Source organism: Grammomys surdaster, unplaced genomic scaffold, assembly GCF_004785775.1.
Source record: "Grammomys surdaster isolate TR1022 unplaced genomic scaffold, NIH_TR_1.0 342, whole genome shotgun sequence".
Taxonomy (NCBI): Eukaryota; Metazoa; Chordata; class Mammalia; order Rodentia; family Muridae; genus Grammomys; species Grammomys surdaster.
This window is the reverse complement of record NW_021604761.1, coordinates 348,621-374,568: the sequence shown is the minus strand read 5'-3', so window position 1 is coordinate 374,568 and position 25,948 is coordinate 348,621. Positions and strand designations below refer to the sequence as shown.

Here is a 25,948-nt window from a genome sequence, read left to right as displayed (position 1 = left end):
GCCGCACTGAAGACCTTATAGTAAGTAAGGTTGGGAAAGGGTTCTCTCCTGTGTTCACAAAGCGCTGACCGTTTAACAACTGGATCTAATGAAGGTATGTCCTTGATCCAGAGCTGCTTTCTGCACATGATCCTGGTATAAACACGCCCACCCACCATGGTTACTTATAAATTCTAGATGTGTTCTGTTGCTGTGAAAAACACCCTGATTTTAAAAAGCAGCACAGGGGAGGAATGTTGTATTTGGCTCATGATTCCAGGGCACCATTCTGGAATTTCGATCAAGTCAAGACAAGAACGCAAGCTGCTAGTCACTTGACATGCACAGTCAAGATCAGGAAACCATGTTACGTGCTTGCCTGCTCTCGGTTAGCTTTCTTGTACAGTTTAGAGAAATGGTATTACACACATTCAGGGTGCATATTCCACCCTCAATAAACTGGAAAATCCCTCATAGATATACCCACAGGCCAACCTGTTCTAGACAATTCCACTCTAAGACTCTCTTCCCAGATGATTCTAGGTACTGAGTTGACATTAAAACTAACCGGCACAGAAGACATTATCAGTGTAACATTCAGTTCACAGAAATTCCTGAAGATTTAACAATGGCAGTGACGTGAGCTGTTTTCATGCATCCCCGCCTGTGGCAGGCCTTCTGTAGCATGCATTCATCTAAGTAAAGTTCGGTGTGCTAGAGGGTGGTTACGTCCTGTAAGCAGAAACCATAGAGCAGACAGGACAGGGTTTTGTAGAAACAGACTCTCATATAATTAATTAGTGGGCCCTTTAAGAAAAACAAAACAACAAGCACAAAGTTGACTATCGGGCCTCAGAAGGAGCCTGGACAACTTTAAGGGTTTAGCTCCATGTTAGAGCTGTCACTAAGGGTTAGGTGAGGGAATCATGGAGAAGGGATAGCCCCATGTGGCTCTGTGGGGAAGGCTAGGTCATTCGGATTTAAAGATGGTCCAGGGATACTGCTTTAGGCAAGAGCTGAGGCCTGAGAGGTTGGAGCCAAATAAACATCCGGGTGTCGTGTATGAGAAGGGATTAGAGAGACAGGAACTGGGAACAATTAGACTTTAGCTTTCACTGTCATTGGCGGTGGGATTTGTAGCAGCCACTGGTCCCCTGTCAGCTCCGTGGAGGAGCCACAGTGGGAGTGGCAGAGAAGGAAAAAGGGTAGTGTGGCCCTTCAATAAGTCTTGGAGGCTCTCGATTGAAGGAAAGGGAGGTAGTGGAGATTCAAGGACCACAGGTTTAGATATATAGACTGGGCAAAACCCATGATCCTTTGGAAGAGCAGCAAAGTCCGAGCTGGCATAACTGGAAGATGTGGATACAGAGCAGCAGTAGTTACAGCCTCGGAGATGAAAGAAGCAAGCAGGCTATGGTAGTGAACGGGAAAGTGACTTCTAGAGGCACAGCCTCCAATCTGGGCATGGTTGTACACGCCTATAGTTCCACATTCAGGAGACTGAGACAGAAGAATCCCTTCTAGTTCAAAACCAGTCCAGCCTGCACAGTGAGTTTCAGGCAGTCTGGGCTACAGAGTGATACTGGTATCAATAATAATAATAAATAATAAATAATAATAATAAAGGCAAAGCTTAGGTGCGAGGCCTGGCCCTCTGAGTCCTGTCTGTGACTCCAGCTCCCCTTCTGTGTAAGGATTAGTGGCAGAAAGGGATGTCAGCACAGTGGCTACCTCTGGGACAATGATGACGAGCAAGGAGTATAGGAAGAAGGACTAGGTAGACGTGGGCTGAAGGAAATCACGAGAAAGGAGCTGTGTTATGATTTGAGCTTTACACTTTTAAATAGTCACGTTGGTTTGTTTGTTTGTTTATGCGTGCACCTGGAATGCTGTGACATACATGTGGAAGACAGACAACTTGCAGGAATCAGCCCTTTCCTTCCATCATATGAGACCCAGGGATCAGAACTCAGTTTGACAGGCTTGGCAGAAAGAGATTTTTTTTTTTTAAACTTGTTTCTGGGTATGAGATTTTTGGGGGCAAAGGGTAGAACTGCTTAGAAGCAAGGCTGGTTATCTTCTGGGTTTGAAGTTTTCTAAGAGGCAGCCCCAGCAAGGGGCCAGCCTACAAGATCAGTGATGCTCATGTCTAGGACCCAGGGCACAGAAACCTAGAGATTCTTGGGGTGGGAGTGGAGGGTGAGATGCTGACAGTGTGACAGTATCTCAAGCATCCCATAGGGAGGGTGATTAGTCACAAAGAGAAGCCAAGAAAGAAGAGAAAGTCTAGGAGCCATTTGGTCCACCTTGCTAGTCAAGAGGCTAATGGGTGGGCTGGCAGAAAGGTCCTTAGAAGTTCCTTGTAGACCGAGGGTTAAGGCTGAAGCAGAAGAGGAAACTCCAGAAGACTTAAAGCCTCTGACTTAGCTCCTCCCTCTTTCCTTTCCCCAGTCAGTTTCACTTTTGCTTTCCTACCAGGCCTTCTGCCTGAGAAGGACAGCAAGCCTAACCCGACTGGCCTGGGACAGCTGGGGTGAGTGTAAATATGGGGTGTTGGGGAGCAGGTGGGAGTCTTGGAGAAAGGACTGAACAGGTGAAGCGGGTCCCTTTCCTTGCCATGTGTTGCACCCCAGGATTCTGATGGCAAAGGTGGAGGCAGGGGCAGCCTTAGAGCTCCGGGGACTGCCCCCTGAAATACCAGATGAGCTGCTTACTCTGTACTTTGAGAACCACCGTCGCTCTGGTGGAGGACCTCTGTTGAGCTGGCAGAGACTCGGCTCTGGGGGTATTCTCATCTTTCAAGATCCTGCAGGTGAGGGGGTTGACTCAAGAGGTTGCCAGGGTGCCCTGAAGCTTTGCCATCTCTGACACCCAGTCCCTGCTCACAGATGCAAAGATGGTCTTAGCCCAGGCAGAGCACCGACTACATGGGGTGCAACTGAGCCTGAGGCCAGCCCCACCGCGTGCCCCTGGACGTGTGCTTCTCCAACAAGTGCCACCCGGCACTTCACCTATGAGCCTGGAGCAACATGTTCAGGCCTTGCTGTGTGCTGCAGGGCACCCCGTGCAGACTTGCCATGCCCTGGCCAGTCCTCGGCAGGACTGTGCCCTAGTCCAGTTATCTGTGCCCCTTTCTGAGGCAGGTAAGAGGCACGTGAGAGGCAGGGTTGGGGGCATAGCTGCTAGCTAAGGAGGATGCCTGAGTTGATTCATATACTGCCCTCAGAGGTCTATGCCCTGGCGGAACAGGCCCAGAATCTGCCCCTGAATGGAGCCACCGTGTCCTTGGCCTGGGTGCCCCAGGCCCGAGCAGTACGTGTGGTGGACAGCGCCGCTCCTGTGGACCTCTTGCTCCTGGAGCTCTACCTGGAAAATGAGCGTCGAAGTGGTGGCGGACCCTTGGAGGGTCTGCGCAGCCTCCCTGGGCAACTGGGCACTGTTGTCCTCTTTCAGCAGTGGCAGGGTAAGTGGCATCTGAAACTATAAGGACCCTTTCTCTATGCTAGAAACTCAATGTGCTTTCTGTCTTCTCTCTTCCTCCAGTGGCTGAACGGGTGCTGAAACAGAAACACTGGCTACAGGGCTCTGAGTTGAGCCTTGTCCCTCACTATGATGTCTTAGAGCCAGAGGTGCTTGCTGAGGGCATCTGTGGAGGAGGTCATTCACCTATGCACGAATCTGGAGTCACTGATCATGTTCCAGAAGCTGGAGGGCTGGCTGGGGCTCTGACTACGACTGTGGGCTCTGGGGAGGCACCAGGACAATTAGGAACCCTTCTAAGGGCAGGTCCGGTAGGAGCTCCAGGACAAGTTATGCCAACTGACTCAGGATCTGTGAGGTCTATGGAGCAAGAGGAGCCTATAAATCCAGGAACTATGGGATCTCCGGAGCAGACTGGTTTAATGAACCAGGCAGTTATGGGCTCTGCAAGCTTGGTAGATCCAGTAGAAAGCTTTACAGAGCTCCCAGAGCAAGTAGGACCCATGACCTCAGAGTCAGTGGGTATTCAGGAGCAGGAGGGCATGGTGGAAATGGTGATGTCGATGGAACTAGGGGCCATGCGCTTCCTGCAGCTGTATTATGAGGACCTTCTTGCCAGCCTGGAAGATGTTGCCCTTTTCCCACTTGAAGGAGTGGATGTGACTGGCTTCCGGGTGAGTGACACCCCCCGCCCCCGCCAAGATCCCCTCAATTTTGCCTCTTCTCTTGCTGGAGTCCAGGTTCCTTTCCTGTGCTCTGAACCTATAAACTGTCCTCCTTATGGTCCCCCAGCTTTGTGGAGCCAGGGCCCCCTGCCAGGCAGCCCAGGAGTTGCTGCAGAGTCTTCTGGGCAGCATTAGCTGTCACACAATGAGTGTAAAGCACCCAGGCAGTGCCAGGTTCCTGCTGGGTGTGGAGGGGCAGCACCTTCTTCACAGCCTGGAGACTCAGTTCCAGTGTGTCTTCGGGACAGAACATCTGGCCAGCGCCACCCTGGACATAGACCCTGAAAGGGTGAGATGGAGTTCTGCCTTTGTCTTTTTTCTCACATGCCAAACCTAGACGCCCCCTCCTCTGCTGTAACCCTGACATCCTCTTCCCACAGACAGATCCCACTGAGGCCCTCCAAGTCCTCCACGGCCACAGTACAGTCATCGGTCAGGAGAACGTGAGACTGGGTAGGACTCCTAGGGAGCCCTAGTATGTCCTGTGATCTTTTCTTAACAATCCCCTCCCTGCTCTGACCTATCACTTGTTCAGTGACCTCTTTGTGGTCTACCCTGTACCCACAAATATAATCTCCATCTTTTTATATTTAGTCCAATTCACCTTGTTGTTTTTCATCATCAGGCCCCTGACTGGGCCCAACCCTTGACCCAGTGGCCTCTTTTTGCCTTTAGAGGAAGTCCGAGAGCTGTTGGCTACCCTGGAGGGCCTACATGGGGAGGACAGGGAGCCTCTGGAAATGGAGGAGAAACCTGGAGAGCCAGAAGAGCAGGAGGAGGAAATCCCTGCACTTGAGGCTGAGGAGGAGCCTGTGGCCCTAAGCACTGGGGTACCTGGGCAGTTAGAAGACGAAGCCACACTGCAGCTGGCAATCTACCGGTCCTTGGAGTCTCAAAGCCAGGTGGCTGATCAACTGGAGGCTATTGCACTAAGGCGAGCCATGGCCCTCTCCCTGTTAGAGGCAGAAGAGCCCCTGGATGAGAACACTAGGGGCAGGGCCCAGCTGGTGGTGCACACATCCTTTGAGCAGGATATGGATGAATTGAAGCAGGCATTATCAAACGCCTTGGAGGTACACCTTCGGGAGGAGACAGTGAGTCTCCAGGGGCGTATGCTGCCCTCAGAGCTTGGGGCTCGTCTGGAGAGATGTCATGATGTGAGTGCTACCCTCCATGGTGACCTCGTTGTCCTCCGTGGCTTTGGGGTCCAGCCTGCCCGTGCAGCTCGCCACTTAGCTGCTCTGCTTGTTGGCCCCTGGGACGAGAATTTGACCTTTCCTTTGGAAGCCTCAAAAAACAACTGTAAGTCTGTACCTTGGACTTGGGGAGGGTGGAATGGGTTAGCTAGTGCTTGAGACATGGCCCTGATGTCCTCTGTTCCTGTGTGTCAGTGTCTGAGCAGGGGCTGAAAGAACCCTTGGGCAGGCTGGAGCCTCTGGAAGAGAATTCCAAGGAGTTCCAAGATGTGGTGCAGGCCTTCTATAACACCCTGGATGCCGCCCACAGCAGGATCTGCATTGTCAGAGTGAGTTCTTGTCCTGTGTTGCTGGCCTTGTTCCCTGTGTACGGAACTTCTCTTTACATTGGGGTCAATTGACCAAAAACTGCTTAAAGTGGATATGTTGAAAGCTTATAGAATGCATTGCTATACCCATGCCTGGCTCCAGGAACTTGGACATGAGCAGGGGCATTAAGGGAGTGACGAAAAGACACAGGGTTACACAGGGATGGGGTCTCGGCTCTTAGATGGAGAAACTGCAGCACCTCAGAAGCTGAATGTCTTTATCATGTAGAGTAGACCAGGAGGTAGGGTTATTGCATACAGTTACACAAGGAGGCAGGGTTATTATATACAGATAAATGAGGATTTATGGATCGAGAAGGCAGGTTTAGCACATCTCTGTTGGGAGTAGTCTTTGAGCAATAAATATTCTAGTGGAGAAAGCTATGGTGGATATTTTTCTGCACACACCATCAACATCCAGATTTGGACAAGAGGAAGGCTTTGCCATGCCTCTGAGCTTTGCAGGTAGAAGGTTCTGGGGCCCTTGACATGGCTGACTCACGTCAACAACACACATTTAGTCAGTACTTCGTTCACTCAGTGTTCCTCTGCTCTCTGCAATGGATAAGCACCCCTTCTTTGCCTGGAGAACATTTGGAATCTGAGGAAGATAAACAGAAGGGTATAGGGATTAGGGATCTGACAGGCCTGCCTGAGTGAGGCTCTCTACTGGGGACTGTAGGACTGTCTGTGCCACAGTTGATACCATCTGGTGGCCAATGTGAGGATTACTGTTCTTGTTCTTATGTGTATGGGGGTGGGGGAGGGGCTTTCTGTCTCCAACAGAGGCCTGTTCTGGCAAAGGGCTAGCTCCACCTTCTCTCCGTGTAAATAAAATAATACCCATTTGTGTGTGTGTGTGTGTGTGTGTGTGTGTGTGTGTGTGTGTGTGTAGCTAGGGAGAAAAATGTGCATACATATATGTATTGTATATGTTTATAGTGGCTACTTCTCCTGCATTCTTGCTAAATTTGGCAAAAATGAACATGGACAAAAAAACAAGCTAGTATTAAGGAGTGGGGATCCTTAGAACCCCCTCCCCAGCATTCCAGGTAGATGAGAAAAGAAGAGCAGAGGTAGGTGGATCTGTGTGTTTGAGGCTAGCCTGGTCTACATAGTGAGTTCTAGTCCAGCCAGAGTTACATAGGGAGATTCTGTCTCAAAATACGAAAATAAATAAATAATAAATAAATGGCTGGGAAGAAGAGAGGGACTGTCGGGCTAGTCTGCTACATGTGACGAGGGAACAAAGAACATGCAGAGAGTGACAACAGAGACAGCTCTGGAAGTGTGCTAAGGAGACAAACAGTAAGCTAGAAGAGAGAACACGATGACCGACAGACTTTTCACCCAGAGGACTGCATGCGCTCATAGATGGGCTAAAGAGGGATGACCATAAATGGGTAGAAAGGACAGGTGTGGGCTGGAGAAATGACTCAGCGATTACCAGCACTAACTGCTCTTCCAGAGGTCCTGAGTTCAATTCCCAGCAACCACATGGTGGCTCACAGCCCTCTGTAATGGGATCTAACGCCCTCTTCTGCTGTGTCTGAAGACAGCGACAGTCTACTCATATATATTAAAAAAAAAAAAAAGACAGGGGAGTTGTCACTGTGCGGTAAGACTGGGCAAGGTGCTCTCTCTCCACTCTGGATGCTAAAAGTTGTGGGTGGGGCTCGCAGCCTCAGTCTTCTCCTAGAGATGGCTGGAGATGCAGGACTTCAGGTCTTCCCCGGAGGTTAGGCAGGTCACCAATGGGCTCCAACAACAGCTATGACCTATGACCATAAGCATCACAGTCACAGCGGCTGCCATCCCTCTGTTCACAGCCTGCTGGCTTTGTTAGTAATAGTTGTTATGGTTGTTTACTGGAATCTTCTAGGAAGTATATGTATCACTATGTATCACTTAGGATGGCACATTTTCAGGGTTTTTTCCCCCCCTGGTATTACTTTAGAGATTTTTTGTTTGTTTGTTTGTCTAGTTATACACAGAGGAATAGAATGGGTTTTCTTTCTTTTTCTATCATCTCTTCCTCCTACCATCTCATAATTTGGACATTTACAATGTTTATACTATGTAGTTGACGTGCATAAGCCAACTTCACTTTATAGTCTCTGTGCTTTGGCTCTGTGTTGATAAGGAAAAAAATACCTACCCTTGGATCACAACCAGGTAAATGTAACCGTATTTGTTAAACCTGTGGGAGTTTGCTGGGTGGTGGGCACACGCCTTTAATCCCAGCACTCAGGAGGCAGAGGCAGGCGGATCTCTGAGTTTAAGGACAGCCAAGGCTACACAGAGAAACCTTGTCTCAAAAAACCAAGAAAACAAAACAAAGCAAGGCAAACAAGCAATCAAAACTGCAGGAGCTGGAGAGACTGCTCAGAGGCTAAGAACATTTGTTGCTCTTGCAGAAGACCTGGGTTTGGTTCTCAGCAGCCACATGATAGTTCACAAGTATCTGTAACTCCAGTTCTAGGGAACCCAATGTCCGCTTCTGAACTCTGCTAGCACCAGACATGTGTGTGGTGTACAGAAAAATGTGCACGCAAAGCACTCACAGACACTAACAAAATCTTTTTTTGGCATATATTATTTTCAATTTTTATTTATGTTATGTATATACATAACATAACAAGTGTTTTGCATGCACATACACCCGTGCACCATGTGTGTGCCTGATACCCAAGGATGCCAGAAGAGAGCATCATATGGGTCCTGGGAATTGAATCCACCATGTCCTTTAGAAGACCAGCCAGTGCTTTTTGACTACAGAGCCATCTTTCCAGCTCAGAAAAAACAAACAAACAAACAAACAAACAAACAAACAAAAAACAAAAAAAACCAAAAAACTAGCTTTTTAAATTAAAAAACGAAAAAACAAAAACAAAGCTGTGTGAAGTCTGGAGAGGTGGCTCAGTGGTTAGGAGAGCTTGCTTCACTTTCAGAGTTCTGGAGTTTGATCCCCAATACCTGCCATGGTAGGCAGTTCACAACTGCCTCTCACTCAAATTCCAGGAGACCACTGATGCCCTCTTTTGGCCTCTGAGTGTACCTACACATACACACATACAGAAATTAAAACATCAGAAATCTTAAAGAGGGAAAAACGAAACAAACACATACAACAAAACACAACCTTACAACCCTGTGTGGTAGACTAAGAATGTAACTCAGCTGGTACAGGGCTTCCTGACATTCACAAAGTCCTGGGTTCAGTTCCCAGCAATGAACAGCGGGGCGTGGTGGCACAAAATCCCAGCAGTGAGGGGCAGGAGGATGAGGTCATACCTCAGCTACATACTGAGATCAAGACCAGCCTGAGATACATGAGACTATGTCTCAGAAAGCAACAACAAAATAAGAAAGAAACAACATTGGATGAGAGGATGTTCGGGGATTTATTGTCTTCTTTTTTATTTTGTTAAAACTTGTTTCTTCTGAGTCATGCTGACTTCTGGGCAAGCTGACCCCTTGCCACCCTGATATGTAGACTCTGCTGCTGTGTGGGCATGTCTGTGAGTGGGTAGTGAGCATCTCTGAGTTTTAAATTATAGTAACAACCGGGGATAGTGGTAAATGCTTGTAATCCAGGCACTTTAGAGGTTGAGGCCAGGGGATACTTGAAAGTTTGAGGCTGGTTTACATAGTAAGGGTGAGTCTAGGGTATAGAACAAGACTGTGTCTCAAAAACCAAAAAAGTATGCACATAGCCTTTTATAACTAGAGGATTGTTTCACAACTCAATTTTATTTTATTTTATCAAGACAGGGTCCTACTGTGGAACTCTGACTTTCCTGGAACTCACTATAGAACCAGGCTGGCATTGAACCCACAGAGATTCCGTCTCCTCTGCCTTCTGAGTACTGGAATTAAAGGCGTGAGCCACTACAACTAGCTCTGACTTGATATATATGTAAATTTTGCACAGTCTTTTATTTACTACTATGTCCTTATTTGTTTTATTATCTTGGCTGGGATATAGTGTTTAGATTCAAAATATATATTTTTTTCAGATTTATGAAGACATTGCTCTTCTCCCATCTTGATGTGGGTGGGTTCTAGGGTCTGAATTCAGGTTCTAGGTTTGCATAGCAATGGCCTTTCCTTTCTGTGTCATCTTATAGCTCACTCCCCCCCACACACACACACACATACGCTTCTTGGAAAGTTAGAACAATTGTTGGATTTTTTTTTAAGATTAAAAAAATTGTGTTGTGTGGTGGGGACACTCGTGGGTAGGTGGGGTGGAGGATTATATGCATATGAATGCAGGTGACCATGGAGGCCTCTGTTCCCTCTGGAGCTGGAATTACAGGCAGTTGTGAGTCACCTGACATGGATGGTGGGAACCGAACTTGGGTCCTCTGCAAGAGCAGTATGCACTCTCTGCTGAGATATCTCTCCAGCCCCATGCTTAATGCTTTACCAACATCCAGTATTGGCACTGAGAAACCCAGGGTGGAATTTCTCCCCGTTTGTACTTGTATACCTACCTTGGTGTGCGTGTGTTTACTTGCAAAGGTTTTTTTCACTTAAAAAAGCTATGGTTTTCTGTTAGGTGCCAGGGGCATGTCTTTCCCAATGTCCTTGGCACTTCATAGTTCTCTCCATCTGGTGATATGGCCTCCAGCTCAGGGACACATTGTCCACCTGTTCCCAGGTGTACCACCTTCTTAATAAGCGGAGCTTAGACTTTCTCTGTCTGCTTCATGTTCTTGTCTGTCCTCTCATGGTAGCTTTCTCTCCTCCCTCAGCGCTGTTCTCAGCACCAGTTTCTTAGATCCATCTAGAGGACCATGTAGTCAAATCTGTAACTTTAACCACTTCATTATCCAGCCCACACACAGAATTATCTCAGCAATTCTTTCCTCCTCCTCTGCTATTTCTTATTTTCCTCTTCCTCTCTCCTTCTCTTCTCCCTCTTTTTCTTTCATCTATCTATCTATCTATCTATCTATCTATCTATCTATCTATCATTAGTTTTTTGAAGTAGAGTTTCTCTGTGTAGCCCTGGCTGTCCTGGAACTCCCTCTGTAGACCAGGCTGACCTCGAACTCAGAGATCTGCCTGCCTCTGCCTCCCGAAAGGTGTCACCACCTTTCCCCTTTCCTTTTTTCTCCTGGGGAAAAGGTGGTGCTTTCTAAGCAAGCGCTCTGCCCTCTGCACTGCATCTTCAGCCTTGAAATCTCATCCTAAACGTCCTGTGTTTGATGTCCAGACTTTTTCATAGCAGGTAGTTTTGTTTTATGGATGTGTTATTCGTCTGCCTCCTCCTAAAAGGCCAGCTAGCATTTTTTCTGTTTTGCCGGGTGGTGGTGGCAGACGCCTTTAATCCCAGCACTTGGGAGGCAGAGACAGGTGGATTTCTGAGTTAGAGGCCAGCCTGGTCTACAGAGTGAGTTCCAGGACAGCCAGGGCTACACAGAGAAACCCTGTCTCGAAAAAAAAAACAAAAACAAACAAACAAACAAACAAACAAACAAAGTTCTGTTTGAACCCCTGAGTTTATTCCTTCAGGAACAAAGGGTTGGTTGACTGAAGTCTTCTCTGCTGTCTGAGCTTTCTAGTGCTGAGAGGCAATATAGGCTCCTGGCTTGGCTTTTTACCGTTGAAGTCTGGTTGTTAGTCCTAATTTTAGGTGAGTGGAGTGAGGTCTACTTAGCTGCAGGGTTCCCTGAAAGAGTCAGCCATCCCTGGAGGAGTTAGGCCTTCCTGGAAGCTAGCCCTCCAGTGTCACTTGTCCCACGGAGACAGTTACTGTATTCCTCTGGACAGAGCATGATGGTGGGCTTTCAAGTTTTCACATAAATCCTAAATGCTTCCGGCCACCAGATTGCTGAGTTCAGCTCTCTTCTGGCCAGTGTAGGGATAGATTCCAAATAACTCCACCCCAACTACCATGCACTTGGCAGGTAGAACGTGTGTCACACCCACTGCTGCAACAACAGTACCAGCTGCATCGGGAGCGCTTGATGCAGTGCTGCCAGCAACGCCCGGTGGAGCAGGTCCTCTACCACGGCACGTCAGAGTCTGCTGTGCTCGACATCTGCGCACACGGCTTCAACCGCAGTTTCTGTGGCCGAAACGGTAAGACCTGTGCAGGGCAGGGAGGCAGGCTATGCTAACCCTGATGACCCTCACCTTGTTGCCTCACCTGTCCTGTCCTTGTAGGCACACTCTACGGACAGGGCGTGTACTTTGCCAAGCGTGCCTCTCTGTCGGTACTGGATCGCTACTCGCCTCCCAACGCAGAAGGCCACAAGGCAGTGTTTGTGGCACAGGTGCTGACTGGTGACTATGGACAGGGCTCCCATGGTCTGAAGGCGCCTCCTTTGAGGGCCTCCGGTCAGGTGCTTCGCTACGACAGCGCCGTGGACTGCCTCCACCAGCCCAGAATCTTTGTCATCTTTCACGACACCCAAGCTCTACCCACGCATCTAATCACCTGCAAAAACATAGTCCTGGGTACCCCCTGATAACTCTCTTGGTCTCTTGGATCTCTTTCCTGGACATTTGACCTAAGAGGCCAGCTTCTGGTTCCCTACTCTACAAAGTCCTTAAGCGTCAGAGCTGCCCACGGGAGTGCTCCTGCCTCTGGCTGGAAAGCCAGGATGACTGTGAACTGGGGAGGGCCAGATCTAATCGGTTCCTTGGCCTGCTCGACCGCCAGGGGTCAGCAGAACACGGCAGGAGGGTGCGCCGCCGGGCACACCCGTCTTGGTTGGACCGCGCCCTAGCGGGGCTGTCTTTGAATAAACCTGTATTTGAAACCAGTTAGATAGAAGGACTGGCTGGAACTCGGAATCCGATCTATTTGGGAGAGTGGGGGCCACCCACGTGGCTAGGGACCGCGTCAGCTGTTCACGGAGGGGTGGGGGCGGCGGTGGGCAGTGGATCCAGGCGTCTGGACGCGGTGCACTCCTACGACCTCACGATCGCCAGCAGCATCTCTTTCTCCCTCACGCACCGCCCACCAAGGTGTGAGCACTCGGTGGGTGCTTTCTGAGCTAGTCCTATCTTCGGCTCCGGTTCTGCAACCTCCCGGTCCAGTACTCTTGGCGCGTAGCCCGGTCACGCGTGAATCGTTTGCTCGCTTTCTGAGGTGCCCGGGCAGCGCAGCTCTTGGTGGGACCGGGGCGGGGCTCTGGATTAGCCCCGCCTGTGCTGCCTCCGCGGTTCTCCCGGGCCCCAGGAGTCTGGCTGCAGCGGCTGAGGCAAGCGGAACCACCAGGAGCGTAGAACTGGGAGGGTATGGAGAGGCTCCAGATATGTTGGGAGTTTGGGGGGGAAGGCGGGTAGGGGTGGATGGCTTCAGACCACCCGGAACTAGGTGCTGCTTCGCAGCCCCTCTTGCTCTATGCAGAGATCAACACCTCCCTGGGATCAGGAAATTGCGGAACTGGACGGGAGGTGCTTGAGTGTGGGCAGAAAACGCCGCGATGAAGGCAGGCTCGGTTGGGGGCTGGAACAGAGACAGCCACCGAAGGACCCTGCGGTGGAGTGGGGTCGAGAGAGGCACCAGCTTGAGGACCGTTGACTTTTCCCTTGGCCTGAGGGCGAGGCACAGAGCCCACATTGTGCCCCCACTGTATGCCACCCCCGCTGAGACAGAGCCCCATTCACCTCTTCGCACGCCAGTGCTCTTGGGGCAGGGAGCTGGGGCGTGTACACGCGCGGGGGATACGTGCGCTTTGGCTGCACGCAATAAGCTGGTGGGTTGCTAGAGCGGCTGACGGGCTCCCCCGGGCCTTGCCGCATCCGAGTTCCCGCAACCCACGCCGCTGCGGCTTCAGCTATTTATAGGCCTTTGCTGCAGAGATCGCAGAGACGGAGGTAGGACCGTATAGGCTAGAGATGGGGTAGAGTGATGGGAAGTCCTAAAGACTGAGCCTGGAGGTAGATGCAGTGACCACGGACTGGGGTTGAGGGTCTTGTTTTGAAGAGTGGGACAAAGGGGACATGAGCCGTGTTTGTTGATGGCCTCCTTGCCAGCCTATTGGAGGATCAGAGGACAGGGAGTCCAAGACTGAAATGGAGGGAATGGGAGCTCTTGTCCTAGTGACAGGGTCCTATCAATGTGTGCTTGAAGGTAGCGCCCTCTTCTCCTCCGGTTTGACAGGTGGAGGGTGGAGTCAGTGTCCTGTGCTGTGGATGGGGGCGGGGATAGTTGGCGTTTGGGTAACTAAGAGACAGGAACGATGGTCAGTGTGTGTGCTGGAGGAGGTGAGGATAGATAGGAATGGGAGAGAGAATGTAAAGTGTGGGATGAGCATCAGGGGGTGAGTGTATGAGCAAGACAGGAGGAGTTTGGTATCAATGTTCAGGTTAAGGAGGTGATGGTGGGTCAGTGTACAGTATCGACTTTCCCCACAGGTAAGAGTGTGAATCCTTCTTACTTTCCCTCCAGGAGGCCATGTCAGGGGAGGATTCCGAGGTCCGGCCAGTGGCAGTGGCTGAAGGTAGTTCCAATGGAAGTAGTGGTTCACCCAGCCCCGGGGACACACTGCCCTGGAACCTTGGGAAAACACAGAGAAGCCGGCGAAGCGGAGGTGGCTCTGTGGGCAATGGGAGCGTCTTGGATCCCGCAGAGCGGGCCGTCATCCGCATTGCAGGTAATGGGGAAGGGTCTGGTCAGCTTGCCTCATCAGCACAGGTGTTAAACACCTTCTATGTACTGCATTCAGGAATTGGACTGGATAAGACACCAGGGGTGATCAGCTATGAGGGAGGTCTTATTCTGAACTAGTGAGTTCAGGTAACACAGCTCCACCTGCTGGCTCGACCTTGGTAGCTGCAGGAGGTTGGAGGGCTTTTAAAGTAAGGGCTGACGTCTGACTTCCTGCTGTAGGAGCTCAGCAGTGGTCTCCTGGGTCCAGACGCCCATCTTCAGCTGGAATAATTTCTTGGTCTCTTGAGGTCAAACTGCTTCTCCAATCTGGGGTGCCATCTCAGGGTGGGACTACATTGTCACCTGGAAAGCAGATGTTCAATCTGTGAGAGCCTTAGAACCTCCATGAGCCAGAGTCCAGCTGTTCCTTTCAGGAGCTGCCAGTCTGAGGATGGAAATGACTGAAGCGAAAGGCACCATGGGAGGCAGCAGGCAGTCGGAAGGTAGCTAGCTGGAGGGCAGCCTGTACCTGTGAGAAGTGGGTCATCAAAGGCTGGAGGCCATTGGGTGGGATGACCTGGGAAAGGGAACACTGACTCCATCCCCTAGGAGATGATGAGCTGTTTGAAACCCAGGAGGTGGTAAGGGTAGACTTGAGAGCTGAAAGGCCAGGTGCTGAGCATGGAGATGGTACAACATCGAGGAACTTCGCTGGTGGAAGCATAGCAGCAGCTTGTGGAGATGGGAGGGAAGAGATAAAAAACATACTCCCCACCCTGCCTCTAGGACTATTCCTTATCTGAGTGCATGTGCGGGCATGTGCGGGCGCGGAGGTGGGGGTGGGGTGAGGGCGAGGGGGTGGGGGCGCGCGTGCACGCGTGGGCGGACACACACACACACACAATGATGATCTTACAAAAGGGGTTATTTTCCCATTTGAAGTTTTGAATACCCTTCACTACCTCAGACCTTTAAAGACAGGGGTGAGGGTAGGGTAGCCCAGAAGCCCTTTTTAACTGGTTGGGTGGTTTCTGTGTTTACTGCTCTTCATGCTGTAGCTAGCCCCACTTGCTGTATAGTCTTTGTGCTCTCTGGTAATTTTCTAAGGACTGATTTCTAGACGCAGAGCTTCTGCTCGTGGTCCATACAAGTTTTCCAGGAACAATGCAGAGTCAATCGGGAAAGGAAGGCGTGTCGATACTGGGCGGTCTGTGTCAGACGGATGGGTAGAAAGGAACTTTTTTTTTTTAATTACTAAGGTATTTTCTTTTGTAAATTGTGTACTACGTCTTTTTTTATGTGCGACTTTTTCTTGTGTTCCAAGGGCTTCTTATATTTCGGCGATGCCAACTATATCTCCACTGTTATGACCAAGGGAAGTTATTAACGGCGAAAGGAGGGAGGGAGCCAGGCAGGAAGGGCCACGCTCAGGTGGCCAGGTGAAGTTGCCCAGGGCGAAGGAGTTGGAGAAGTCGTGGCCGGCCCAGGGAAACGGCCGCCTTAGCCCGAGTTCTGTCAGCCGCCTCTGGTTCCTGAGTAGGCAGGGAAGTGTTTGCAACTGGATGTGTGTGGGATCAAGGCTCAGATTCCCGCGAAGGGGCGCCAGGCAGCGGTTACAGCTACGGGGCAGGTCGGCGGCTGGCCGGCCGGGCCCCGCCCCGCCCGTGGGGCATCCTGGGTGCGGGGCGGGGCGGGGCGGGGGAGGCCTCTTTAAGCCGTGCGCGCGGAGGCGGCGGGGGCAGAGCGGCCGCCAGGGCTGGCCTTGCGCGGCGGCCCGTTGCGTTCTTCTCCCGCCAGCATGGCCCATCTGCTGACGTCTGGCCCACCACCCGACGAACAGGATTTCATCCAGGCCTACGAGGAGGTGCGGGAGAAGTACAAAGGTACGGAGCCTCTGGCCCCTGTCTGCCCTTTCGGGCACGCGGGCCCCTCCAGGTTAACCAGCCTGACAGCCGGCCGTGTCCCCAGCTGCTGTCCCCGACCGTTGTCCCAACAGAGCCCAGTCATTCGCAGCAAGTCTCACTAACTTCGCTCGCTCCCTACAGCCTTCGGGGCCCGGGGAAGGGATGGATGCGCTCCGCAGAGCCCCCGCGTCTATGACCTTAATAGGACATCTCCAGGCACGGGTGGCCGGGGTGGGCCCTGGTGGGGGCGGGTATATGTATGAAGCAGGGCTTTTCAGGGTCCGCAGTCTAGACTAGTGTCCGGTGTCTTTACCCAGCAGACACGTGGGTCAAGGCTAAGCCATCCCCTGCCTCTCCTCTGGGGCAACTGTCTGTGTGGGGTGGGGGGTGGCTGCTACTGCCTGGCAGTGAATGGCATAGCTGCTGCCTCTCCTCACCTCCCCAAACTGGTCAGGACTGGGCCACACCCTCCCTTGGCAGGGAATTCCATTGCACCCTGACTTTGTCCCCTGGAAATAGCCCCTTCATGTCTAGAGGAACTTCAGAGCCTATCCGACCCAGTCTGTGGCTTTGGCAACTTAACCCGTTCCATGTCCTCCTGGAGCCTAGGACCTGCCCAGGTTCTGGACGCTGTCAGCCACTCAAGGCCCAAATGCTTGGCTCTGGGCTGGGGTCTGTAAGCTCTAAGTAGCATGTCCAACTGTACCTCCCAGCTTTCAAACACTTAGAGGTCTGGGTATAATGCCATTGAGGAGGGTTGATACGGAGGCCCCAGGCAGAGCCCAACAAAACAGGTTCCAGCTCCACATGGCTGGTTTTGCTGGCTCTGCCCCCAAGGGCAGCTCAGGGAGAGCTGTCCGGCTACAGCTTTGCCTGGAGCTTGGGTGCCTCTCCACCCCACACCCCACCCAGGCAGGGTATGTTTCACAGTCCTGCGGGCACAGTGGCTGTGCTGTGTGGGGGTCTGCTAGTTCTGTGGCTGGCTTGTTTGCTCCTGAGGATCAGGTAGTGATGCTCCTGAAACTGTGGGCTCTTGAGCTTGACCACTGTACCCCTAGAATACCACTGGGAAGGCTGGGCTGATGTTCACTCCTCGAGGGTCTATCTGGAAAGATGCAGGGCAAGGAAATATCTGTCTCCTTGGGCCACAGTCCTGTTGGCAAGCCCCAGGGCAGTACTGTAGACCAGTATTGACTATATATAGTGGCACCCCTCAAGCCTTCCTTGTCTGGTTGGTTTGCTGGGCTTATATGGTCCAGTGCTAGAGTCTTGTTAAAGTATCAAGCTAAAGCCATGATGGCCTCTTCTTCCTGAGGGGGGAGGTTCCTGCTCATCCAGGAGTGTACTGACAGGTTCCTTGGGCCCAGCTCTGTGTCCTCTCCTAGCCTAGTTCCACTGGAGACAGAGGTTTATGTTAGGCCCACCGGGCAGTATTAGTCTTTGTCTGTCTTCTGGCATGGGTGGCATTGAAGGCTGGTGAGAGGGCAGTGGGTACAGGAGTGCTGCCTGAAGTGGAATTGATGGGTACAGCTGCCTGTACATGCGTGTCTCCCCAGCCTCAAAGTAGCTGAGTTGCTAAGCAGTATAGCAGGTGCTGGGGGCTCCCAGAGCAGAGAGTGAGGTTCAAGAATGCTTCTGAGGCACGAGTCTTCTTGACTCTGACTCCATACAGGGGCTAGCTAAGCACTGGGGCTATAGACCAAGGAAAGAAATAGCCTAGAGGAGGCCAGACGTGCCCCGTGCATCCTGCTTCCTTTTGAGACCTGACCCTAGTAATCTCATTGAGACTGGGCCCTAGTGGTCCGTCCCATCGGGCTGCTGAGGTCCCTGGATGGCAAGGATATGGGGAGCTGTCTTATGCTCCCCATTAGGTGATTATGCCTCTCTTCTAGTCCCAGCTTACCACTGGCTAATTCTCTGAAGGTAGGGGAGCTCACCTGCCCTAGGACATTCCACTCCGAGCGCCTGAACTGAGAAATGGCCCTAGCCTTTAAAGAGATGCTGCCTTCACCTTTTGACTCTCCTCCCATTGACCTTCATTCCTATTTACAACTTCCCAGGCCTCTTCCCTAGAGTCATTCCTGGCTACTCTTCTTTGGAAATCCCCAGCCATTCCCACAGGGCAATGCTTATCCTAAAACTTTCTAAACTTCCTGTCTTCTTGAGCCCCTCTATCTTCCCCATCTACCGTGCCTCTCCTATCGGTGGAGATTCTTTCAGAGTTGAAAACCAATGGGGCTTGTGGCTAGAGAGCTCTGGGTGCCTAACCAGACAGAGGGTACCACCCTTGCTGCGATTCGGCGGGCTGATCCTTGTACTGCCAATTGGTTGGCCTGTGAGAGGCATCCTGACCCCTGGTTCCCTGAGCCTGGTTCGTAATGGCTCCCAGAGCTGTGCCATGCTGCTGTGCTACAGGAGCTGTGGCCATGAGGGGGCCAGGGAGAGTTTTGAGGGAGAGGAGGTAATTTAAGTATACAGAGATAGGGATGTTTGGTGAAGAAGAAAAAGCTTGAGTCCTCCTCCACCCTCAACTATGAGTCAGGGTACAGTTTACCATGGACAAGAGCAGCACCTTCGAGGCTACCCTGTCCACTATGGGAACCAAATAGTAACAGGCAGCATGGGTGGCTGGGTAGCGCTTGGCAGAGTGATGGCCACACTGCCAGGTCGTCAGGGCAGAAGGCATAAGAACCGAGGCAGGGGTGTGTGCTATTGGTGAGTGGGTAAGGATTGGGGGTTGGGAATCTGCAAGGAGTATCTGCCTGAGAGAGCCACACCAGGCTGAGGAAAAGGTGGTTGAAAAGAGACCGGGAGCTGTGTCCGTGTCTATAGCAAGACCTGTCCAGGGGCTCCCAAACTCCTTTGAAGGCTATGGCCTACTTGGTACTGCTGTGGGTGACACACTCTCCTGTGTTCCTGTCCTTCTCCATACTGGACTCTGAGCTCTGTTATCTTTGTCCCTGGCACCAGCAACCCCCCAACCCCCCAGCTTGCATTTTCGGTGTTTGCACAGATGAACGGTGACTGTACAGGGATCCTCTGCAGTCGGGCTCAGCTGGCAAGGGCGAGGGCTGGCAGTTGTTTGGGGCTCTTTGGAGAGGACTTGTGATCTCTCAACTGTGGAAAGGAAAACACTAAAAAAAAGTCTGGCACAATAGAACTACCTTAGAAAAGTAGTGAGGTGCTGGTGGCGGTGCTAGTGTGTGTGAGGTAGGGGAGGGGAGGGAACTGGAAAGAGGGAGACAGAGCTTCCTGTACTCACTAGTTCTCAGACTGTGATGACCTCTGGAGACACTGGCTTTCCTTGTTAGCCCTTGTTCAGTTGACCCCATGCTTAGTGTTTGGATGCATTTCACAGGTCATAATGCAATTCACTTATGTAACGTGACAACTCACCGGGTGGGATTGGTGTGCGCCTTTCACCCCAGCACTTGTGAGGCAGAGGCAGGCAGATCTCCAAATTCAAAAGAAACCCTGTTTCAAAAAATAAAAAAAAGTATACATACATACATACATATGTATATATATAATTGAGTGATTTTTATACGTATTAGGATATTTACAGGGTTGTACATTCATCATAATTAGTTCCAGAACATTTTGTCCCCTGTTCCCTGCTCTTGTAACTGGTCTGCTTTTAGCTCTTACGGATTCTGGATTGACTCTTTCATCTAACTGGACTCTTGTTTAAGTCTGCCTTCTTTCACACATACCAGTCTTTTATCCACCTCCCTGCTCTCCCCGCACTCTCTTTTTGTGACAGGATCATGCAGTGTAACCTGACTGGCCTTGAACTCACAGTACTCCTGTCTTCACCTCCGGAGCATTGAGCTTCCAACATATGCCACCATGGTAGAATATCTCATTTTATAGATATAGCAACATTTCTGTGCATATTTATTAGCTGATGAGTGTTTGGATTATTATGACTAATGGTCTGGCAACATTTGCACACACATCAGTGTGTGGATTTGTATCTTTCTCTTGGGTAGATGACTAGGAGTGGAATTGCTGGGTCATGTGGTCATTCTATATTTAACCATTTGAGGAACTGCCAGATGGTTTTCCACAGTACCTGAAGTACTCTACTCTCCCAGTATCACTGCCTGAAGTTTCTAATGTCTTCAGTACATTTCCTTCCCTCTTTCCATTACCCATCTATTAATTTTTCTACTTACTTTTTTCCTTTTGTGGAGTGGTGCGTGGAACCTAAGGCCTTCAGCATGCTAGGTGCCTTTCTAATTTATTGAAGTATCTTTTGAATACTTAAGTTCTGAAAAAGTTTTGTGGGGTTTGTATTTTTTTTGGTTTTTCGAGACAGGGTTTCTCTGTGTAGTCCTGGCTGTCCTGCAACTCACTCTGTAGACCAGGCTGGCCTTGAACTCAGAAATCCACCTGCCTCTGCCTCCCAAGTGCTGGGATTAAAGGCGTGCACCACCACTGCCTGGCTGAAAAAGTATTTTTAACTGAGGAATTTTACACTTACTGTTTGTTGGGTGGGGCAGGCATGTGTCATAGTGAACATGTGGAGGCTGAAGGACACTGTGTGGAATTTACATCTTTCCTTCCGTGTGGGTATCAGGGATTGAACTCAGCCCCTCAGCCTGGTAGTAAGTGCCTGTACCTGTTGAGCCGTCTTCCCAGCTCAGAAGGTGTATTACATTTTCATTATTATTATATATCTATTTATTGATTTATTTTTGATTGGTTATGATTTCATGTTGTATCTAAGAAACCATCGCTCTAACCAAAGCTAGAAAATCTTATGCTTATGGCTTTTCTTCTTTCTCCTCCTCCTCTTCCTCCTTCCTCTTCTTCCTTCTTCCTCTTTTTCCTCCTCTTCCTCTTCTGGATCTTTTTGTTAAAAGATTTATTTTATGTATATGAGTACACTGACACTATCTTCAGACACACCAGAAGAAGGCATCAGATCCCCATTACAGATTGTTGTGAACCACCATGTGTGTGCTGGGAATTGAACTCAGGACCTCTGGAGGAGCAGCCACTTAGCCACTTCTTCAGTCCCGTTGTTGTTGTTGTTGTTGTTGTTGTTCTTCTTCTTCTTCTTTTTCTTTTTTTTTTTTTTTTTTTGCTTATTCTTATTCTTACTTTTATACTTACTATTTGTTGTACTATTTATTTGTTTATTTTTGTGGTTCTGGGATTGGACCCAAGGCTTTACACACGAGAGGTGAGCGGTCACCACTGAGCTACACGTCTGGTCATATATATTTAGCTCATTAATTTTTTTTTAAAAAATTCAGTTTCTGAGTATATTGCCTGCTTGTATATACACCATGTGTGTGCCGTGCCTGTAGAGGCCAGAAGAACGAACGCATCAGATCACCCAGGACTAGAGTTACAGAGGGTTGTCAGCTGCCTTGTATAAGCGGGACTTGAACCTGAGTCATTCAAAGGAGCAGGCGGTGTTCAGAGCTGAGCAATCTCTGCAGCCCCTCTGTTTAGTTCTTATGTGGAGGCCTTTGGTCTGTTTTGAGATCATTTTGTACGTGACATGAGGTAGGTGTCTACTTCAGCGTGTGTGAGTATCCTGTTGTCCCAGCATGATTTGTTGCAAAGATTTTTTTTTCCCCTATTGAATGCCACCACAAGAGTCTCATGGTCTTAAATGATTACAAGATACTCTATTACCTGGAAGCACTAGTGTTTATTTACTTGATCCTTAAATGGACATTGAACTTATTTTAAAAGGTCATTGGGGCTAGAGAGATAAGTTGGTGGTGTAGAGCTCTTGTCTTCAGAAACCCTGAGTTCTAGTCCCAGAGCCCATGCTGGCTGACTTATTTCTCTTATCTCAGCTCTAAGGGAACCAGCATGCTCTTCTGGCTTCCACAGGCACCTGCACTCGTGTGGCATACACAGACACATACCCACACGTACAAATAAAAAATAGTAAAATGAAATCTTAAACAATACATTTTTTTTTAAAGGTTGTGTTTCTAGGGCCAGTGAGCTGGCTCAGTGGATAAAAAGCACTTGCAGCATGCGCCTGACAGCCTGAGTTCAATCCCCGGGGCCCAGGGAGGAAGGGGAGAACTAACTCTCAAGGTTGTCTGCCTTCCACAAGCACTCCTGGTACATTTGTGCACACACACACACACACACACTAATAAAAATTAAAAACGTATTTCTAGATTGATCTCCAATGTAGATGAATCCTTCAGATGTAACTCAGAACTTTCTACAGTCTTGCAGAGAAAATTCTAATTTGAATTATCCTGTGTTATATGATTATTAATGAAGGCCAGTGTCGTTTCATAGAGTTATTGGCCATTTATATTTCTAATTTTTCTTCTTACATTTTTCACGCGTATGTGCGTTGCGAGGGGGGAAGGGACGAACGATAGACATCATAGATGTGTTAGAGTGGGCATGAGGAGGGAAGGGGGATTCGTAAGGGTTGTTTCTCTATGTCCACCTTGTGGGCTCCAGGGACTGAACTTAGGTTGTCAGCAGGTGCCTGTACTCTCTGTGTTGGGTGACATGTGTTACAGCGTGTGCAAGTGTACATATGTGACCATATGTGAGATGTGGAGGTCAGAGAACAGCCTCAGTGTCATTCCCTGGTGCTGTACTATCTGTCTGTCTGTTTGTTTTGATTCAGGGTTTCTCCTTGGCCTGCAACAAGTAGGCTAGCCTGAACCGCCAGGGACAGTTGTAAGTCTCCATGTGGGTATTGGGAATTGAACCCAGGACCTCTGGAAGGGCAGCAAGTGCTCTTGACCACTAAGCCATCTCCTATCCCCATGGCTGGCTTTTGACATGGTTGGGAGGAGCCCTCATGCCTGTGTGGCAGCCATTTTACTGAGCTAGTGCTCCATTTTCCAAAGTTTATTTTCCCTGTGAGAGTTCTTTAGATATTTATATCTTTGTGTATTATGTGAACTTCATATTTTCTGGTTATTTTGTAAGCAAGTGAAGTTTTTATTGAAGCCTAGCCTTTCTGTAGGAAAATGTACAAATTGTACACGTACAGCTTCCATTTCAGAGCTGGCCTGTGATCACTGCCCAGACCAGAAAACAACAGTTTTTGGATCCCTTGTATTCAGTTATTCAATATAACAACATCAATTTGTCCCTCCCTCCCTCCCTCCCTCCCTCCCTCCCTCCCTTCTTTCTTTCCTTCCTTCTTTCTTGTTTTCTTTCTTTTGGTTTTTGGAAACAGGGTTTCTTTACTATGCAGTCCTGGCTGTCTTGGAGCTCGCTCTGTACACCAGGCTGACCTTAAACTCAAGAGATCTGCCTGCCTCTGCCTCTGCCTCCCAAGTATCAGTCTGTCTTTATTTGAGCCTGTTGACAGTGACTTTGGGCAAATTTGTTTTAAGTATTTAATTTAATAATAAAAATAATTATTATTGGAACCAGGAGTGATGATTCTTGCATTTAATCCCAGTACTCAGAGGCAAAGGCAGGCAAGTCTATGAGTTCAAGGCCAGCCTGGTCTACAGAGTGAGTTCTAGGACAGCCAGAGCTACAAGAGAAACCCTGTTTTACCCCCAAATAATATTAATTTGTAAGTTGTACATTAATAATAACTATTATTATTACTTGGGATGAGGTCTTGCTGTGTCTCTCAGGCTGGTCTCAAACTCTTGTGCTCAAGTGATCCTGCCTCAGCTGAAACTGTGTGTGCCACAGTTCCTGGCCAGAAGAGTCTTTCAAATTTGCCTGTTTTCACTCTGTGACCTTTGGGTTTTATGCTGTGCTCTGAATGGCTTTCTTTTATTGAAGAACAAAACCATGAGCTGGAGACATGGCTTAGTGGCTAAGATCCTCTGCTGCTTTTCCAGAGGAAGGACCAAGTTTGGTTTGCAGCATCCACATCTGGAGACTCACAGTGATAGCCTATAGCTTTAGCTCTGGAAAAATCCAGTGTCCTCTTCTGGTACCTGCACATGTATGTGCATACATGTGTGCACACACAGAACGAGACACACACATACAGACAAATATAAATAAAAACAAAACCCACACACATCTGTTTATTTATTATATAGCGTCTTCAGGGTCTGGGTGTGTGTTCATGGCCTACAAGGAGTATTTTAAACATCGTTTTCCCCACCAAACTCAGCTTCTGAGAGCAGGGCCCATGGCTTGCTGCATCTCTGCATTCAGAGCCAAGCCCCAGCACACTTGCTGGGAGAGACAGGTGGACCCTGAGCCCTGCAGGCACTCCAGCTCCCTGAAATGATCCCGTAGTTCCCCTAAGGAGCTACTGAGGTGGCAGTGAAGATGGAGAACACTTGAGAAGGGGTAGTATGTCCGTGTTAGGGGAAGCAGAGTGGTAGGTTGGCATTGGGTGTATGTGGCTAACTCAGATGGGGATGTGACTAGAGAGCCAACATGCTGAGAAATGCTGGATTGGGCTTGACAAGGGACAGCTTATTTGGAGCCATCTGTAGGGAAGACCTGTCCCCTAAAACCCTTCAAGTCTAGGGACTGGGAGGATGCAGGCTAGGTGGAGAGGGCTATCTGGCACTGAGGTCTCTGTGTACCCTCGGCTAGCCTGGAATTCTTATGTAGACTAGGCTGGCCTGCCTGCCTTTGCCTCCTCAGTGCTGGAATTAAAGTCCTAAGCCACCACATCTGTTTGAGCACAAAGTCCTGAGATCAGACAGAGTCCTGGGGAGCAGTGGATGAGGCCTACAGGAACTTGAGCAGGATTCTTTAGGGGTGCAGCCAGATTCCAGCCACTAAGGGATGTGGAGGAGGCCGCTGGGGAGTAGAAGCCGGTGCAAGATGAAAGTGATCCCTGTGTGGCTTGGGATACAGACAGGCCTTTAGGGCTCTTCATTCCTGACCTCTAGGGGTCTTGGGTCCTGGCTTAGTTGTGGAAGGGACCTCCAAGTTGGGCAGTTGGCTCTTGACAGGAACACATATTGTTTCCCTGAGGCAAAGGAATCCCTGACCCAGGAAGAAAGAAGAGGAGGAGGCCATTTTGCTGCCCTTTTTTTTTTTTGAAAGGCATGCCTGCAGCTGACTGGGTTTACCACCCTGTTCCTGTTACAGTGTCTTGGAAGTCTAGCACCTGCATTTCCTTCTGTCTGTCCCTTTAGTCCAGGCTGGCAGGGTCACTACTGGCTGAGCATTTTCATAAATCTGTGACTGCCTTCTGTGTCACAGAGAGCCTGCCACAGGGCTTTTCTGGGTAATCTCTTCCCTCCTGACTCTGCAGAGGCAGTTGAATGGACTCATGAGTCACAGTTAGGCAAAAGGCTTTCTAGTCACACATATGCCTTTCTTTCCAGAGCATCCTGTCCAGACACTGACGCTCCCCATGTCAGCATCTCTTTGCAAACTGAATGGCCTGTGAATTTCCCAAATGGCCAGTGCTGGTTCCTTTTTGTTTAACGGTTCCTTCCTCAATTTCTCTTTCTTCCTGACTTTTAAGATGAGCCACAAGAAGAAACTGATCTATAGCTGCTTGGAAATCTTTTCAGTCAGAATCCATGTTTTCTGCACACCCTGTAGAACACAACCCAGTCAACTTGGCTACTGAAAGACAAGAATCACCTTGCTTCTAGTATGCAAGAGCATGGTTTTCTCATTTATTTCTTCTTCTTCTTCTTCTTCTTCTTCTTCTTCTTCTTCTTCTTCTTCTTCTTCTCCTCCTCCTCCTCCTCCTCCTCCTCCTCCTCCTCCTCCTCCTCCTCCTCTTCCG

General features: G+C 49.6%; 2 protein-coding genes across 5 annotated transcripts in view; both read left to right on the top strand.

The window, feature by feature from the left end:
• The first annotated feature begins 2,458 nt into the window (after positions 1 to 2,458).
• Positions 2,459 to 12,533, top strand: Parp10 (poly(ADP-ribose) polymerase family member 10). Its single transcript, XM_028778940.1, has 11 exons — positions 2,459 to 2,512; positions 2,613 to 2,791; positions 2,868 to 3,122; positions 3,206 to 3,442; positions 3,523 to 4,133; positions 4,252 to 4,473; positions 4,565 to 4,637; positions 4,860 to 5,486; positions 5,576 to 5,709; positions 11,667 to 11,841; positions 11,926 to 12,533. The coding sequence occupies exons 2-11, from the start codon at positions 2,620 to 2,622 to the stop codon at positions 12,228 to 12,230; spliced, it is 2,811 nt and encodes a 936-aa protein (XP_028634773.1). The 5' UTR covers positions 2,459 to 2,512; positions 2,613 to 2,619; the 3' UTR covers positions 12,231 to 12,533.
• Positions 12,534 to 12,688: 155 nt separating this feature from the next.
• Plec (plectin) overlaps positions 12,689 to 25,948 on the top strand; it is a 61,784-nt gene continuing 48,524 nt past the window's right edge. Inside the window, exons 1-2 of one of the 4 annotated variants that reach the window (XM_028778802.1) lie at positions 12,689 to 12,732; positions 14,162 to 14,366. In XM_028778802.1, coding sequence (XP_028634635.1) covers positions 14,168 to 14,366 — 199 coding nt within the window. In that variant the 5' untranslated portion in view covers positions 12,689 to 12,732; positions 14,162 to 14,167. Of the gene's footprint in view, positions 12,733 to 12,915; positions 13,004 to 13,527; positions 13,588 to 14,161; positions 14,367 to 16,111; positions 16,246 to 25,948 lie in introns of those variants that run through there. The other 3 variants (XM_028778801.1, XM_028778803.1, XM_028778806.1) reach the window with 3 other exon arrangements.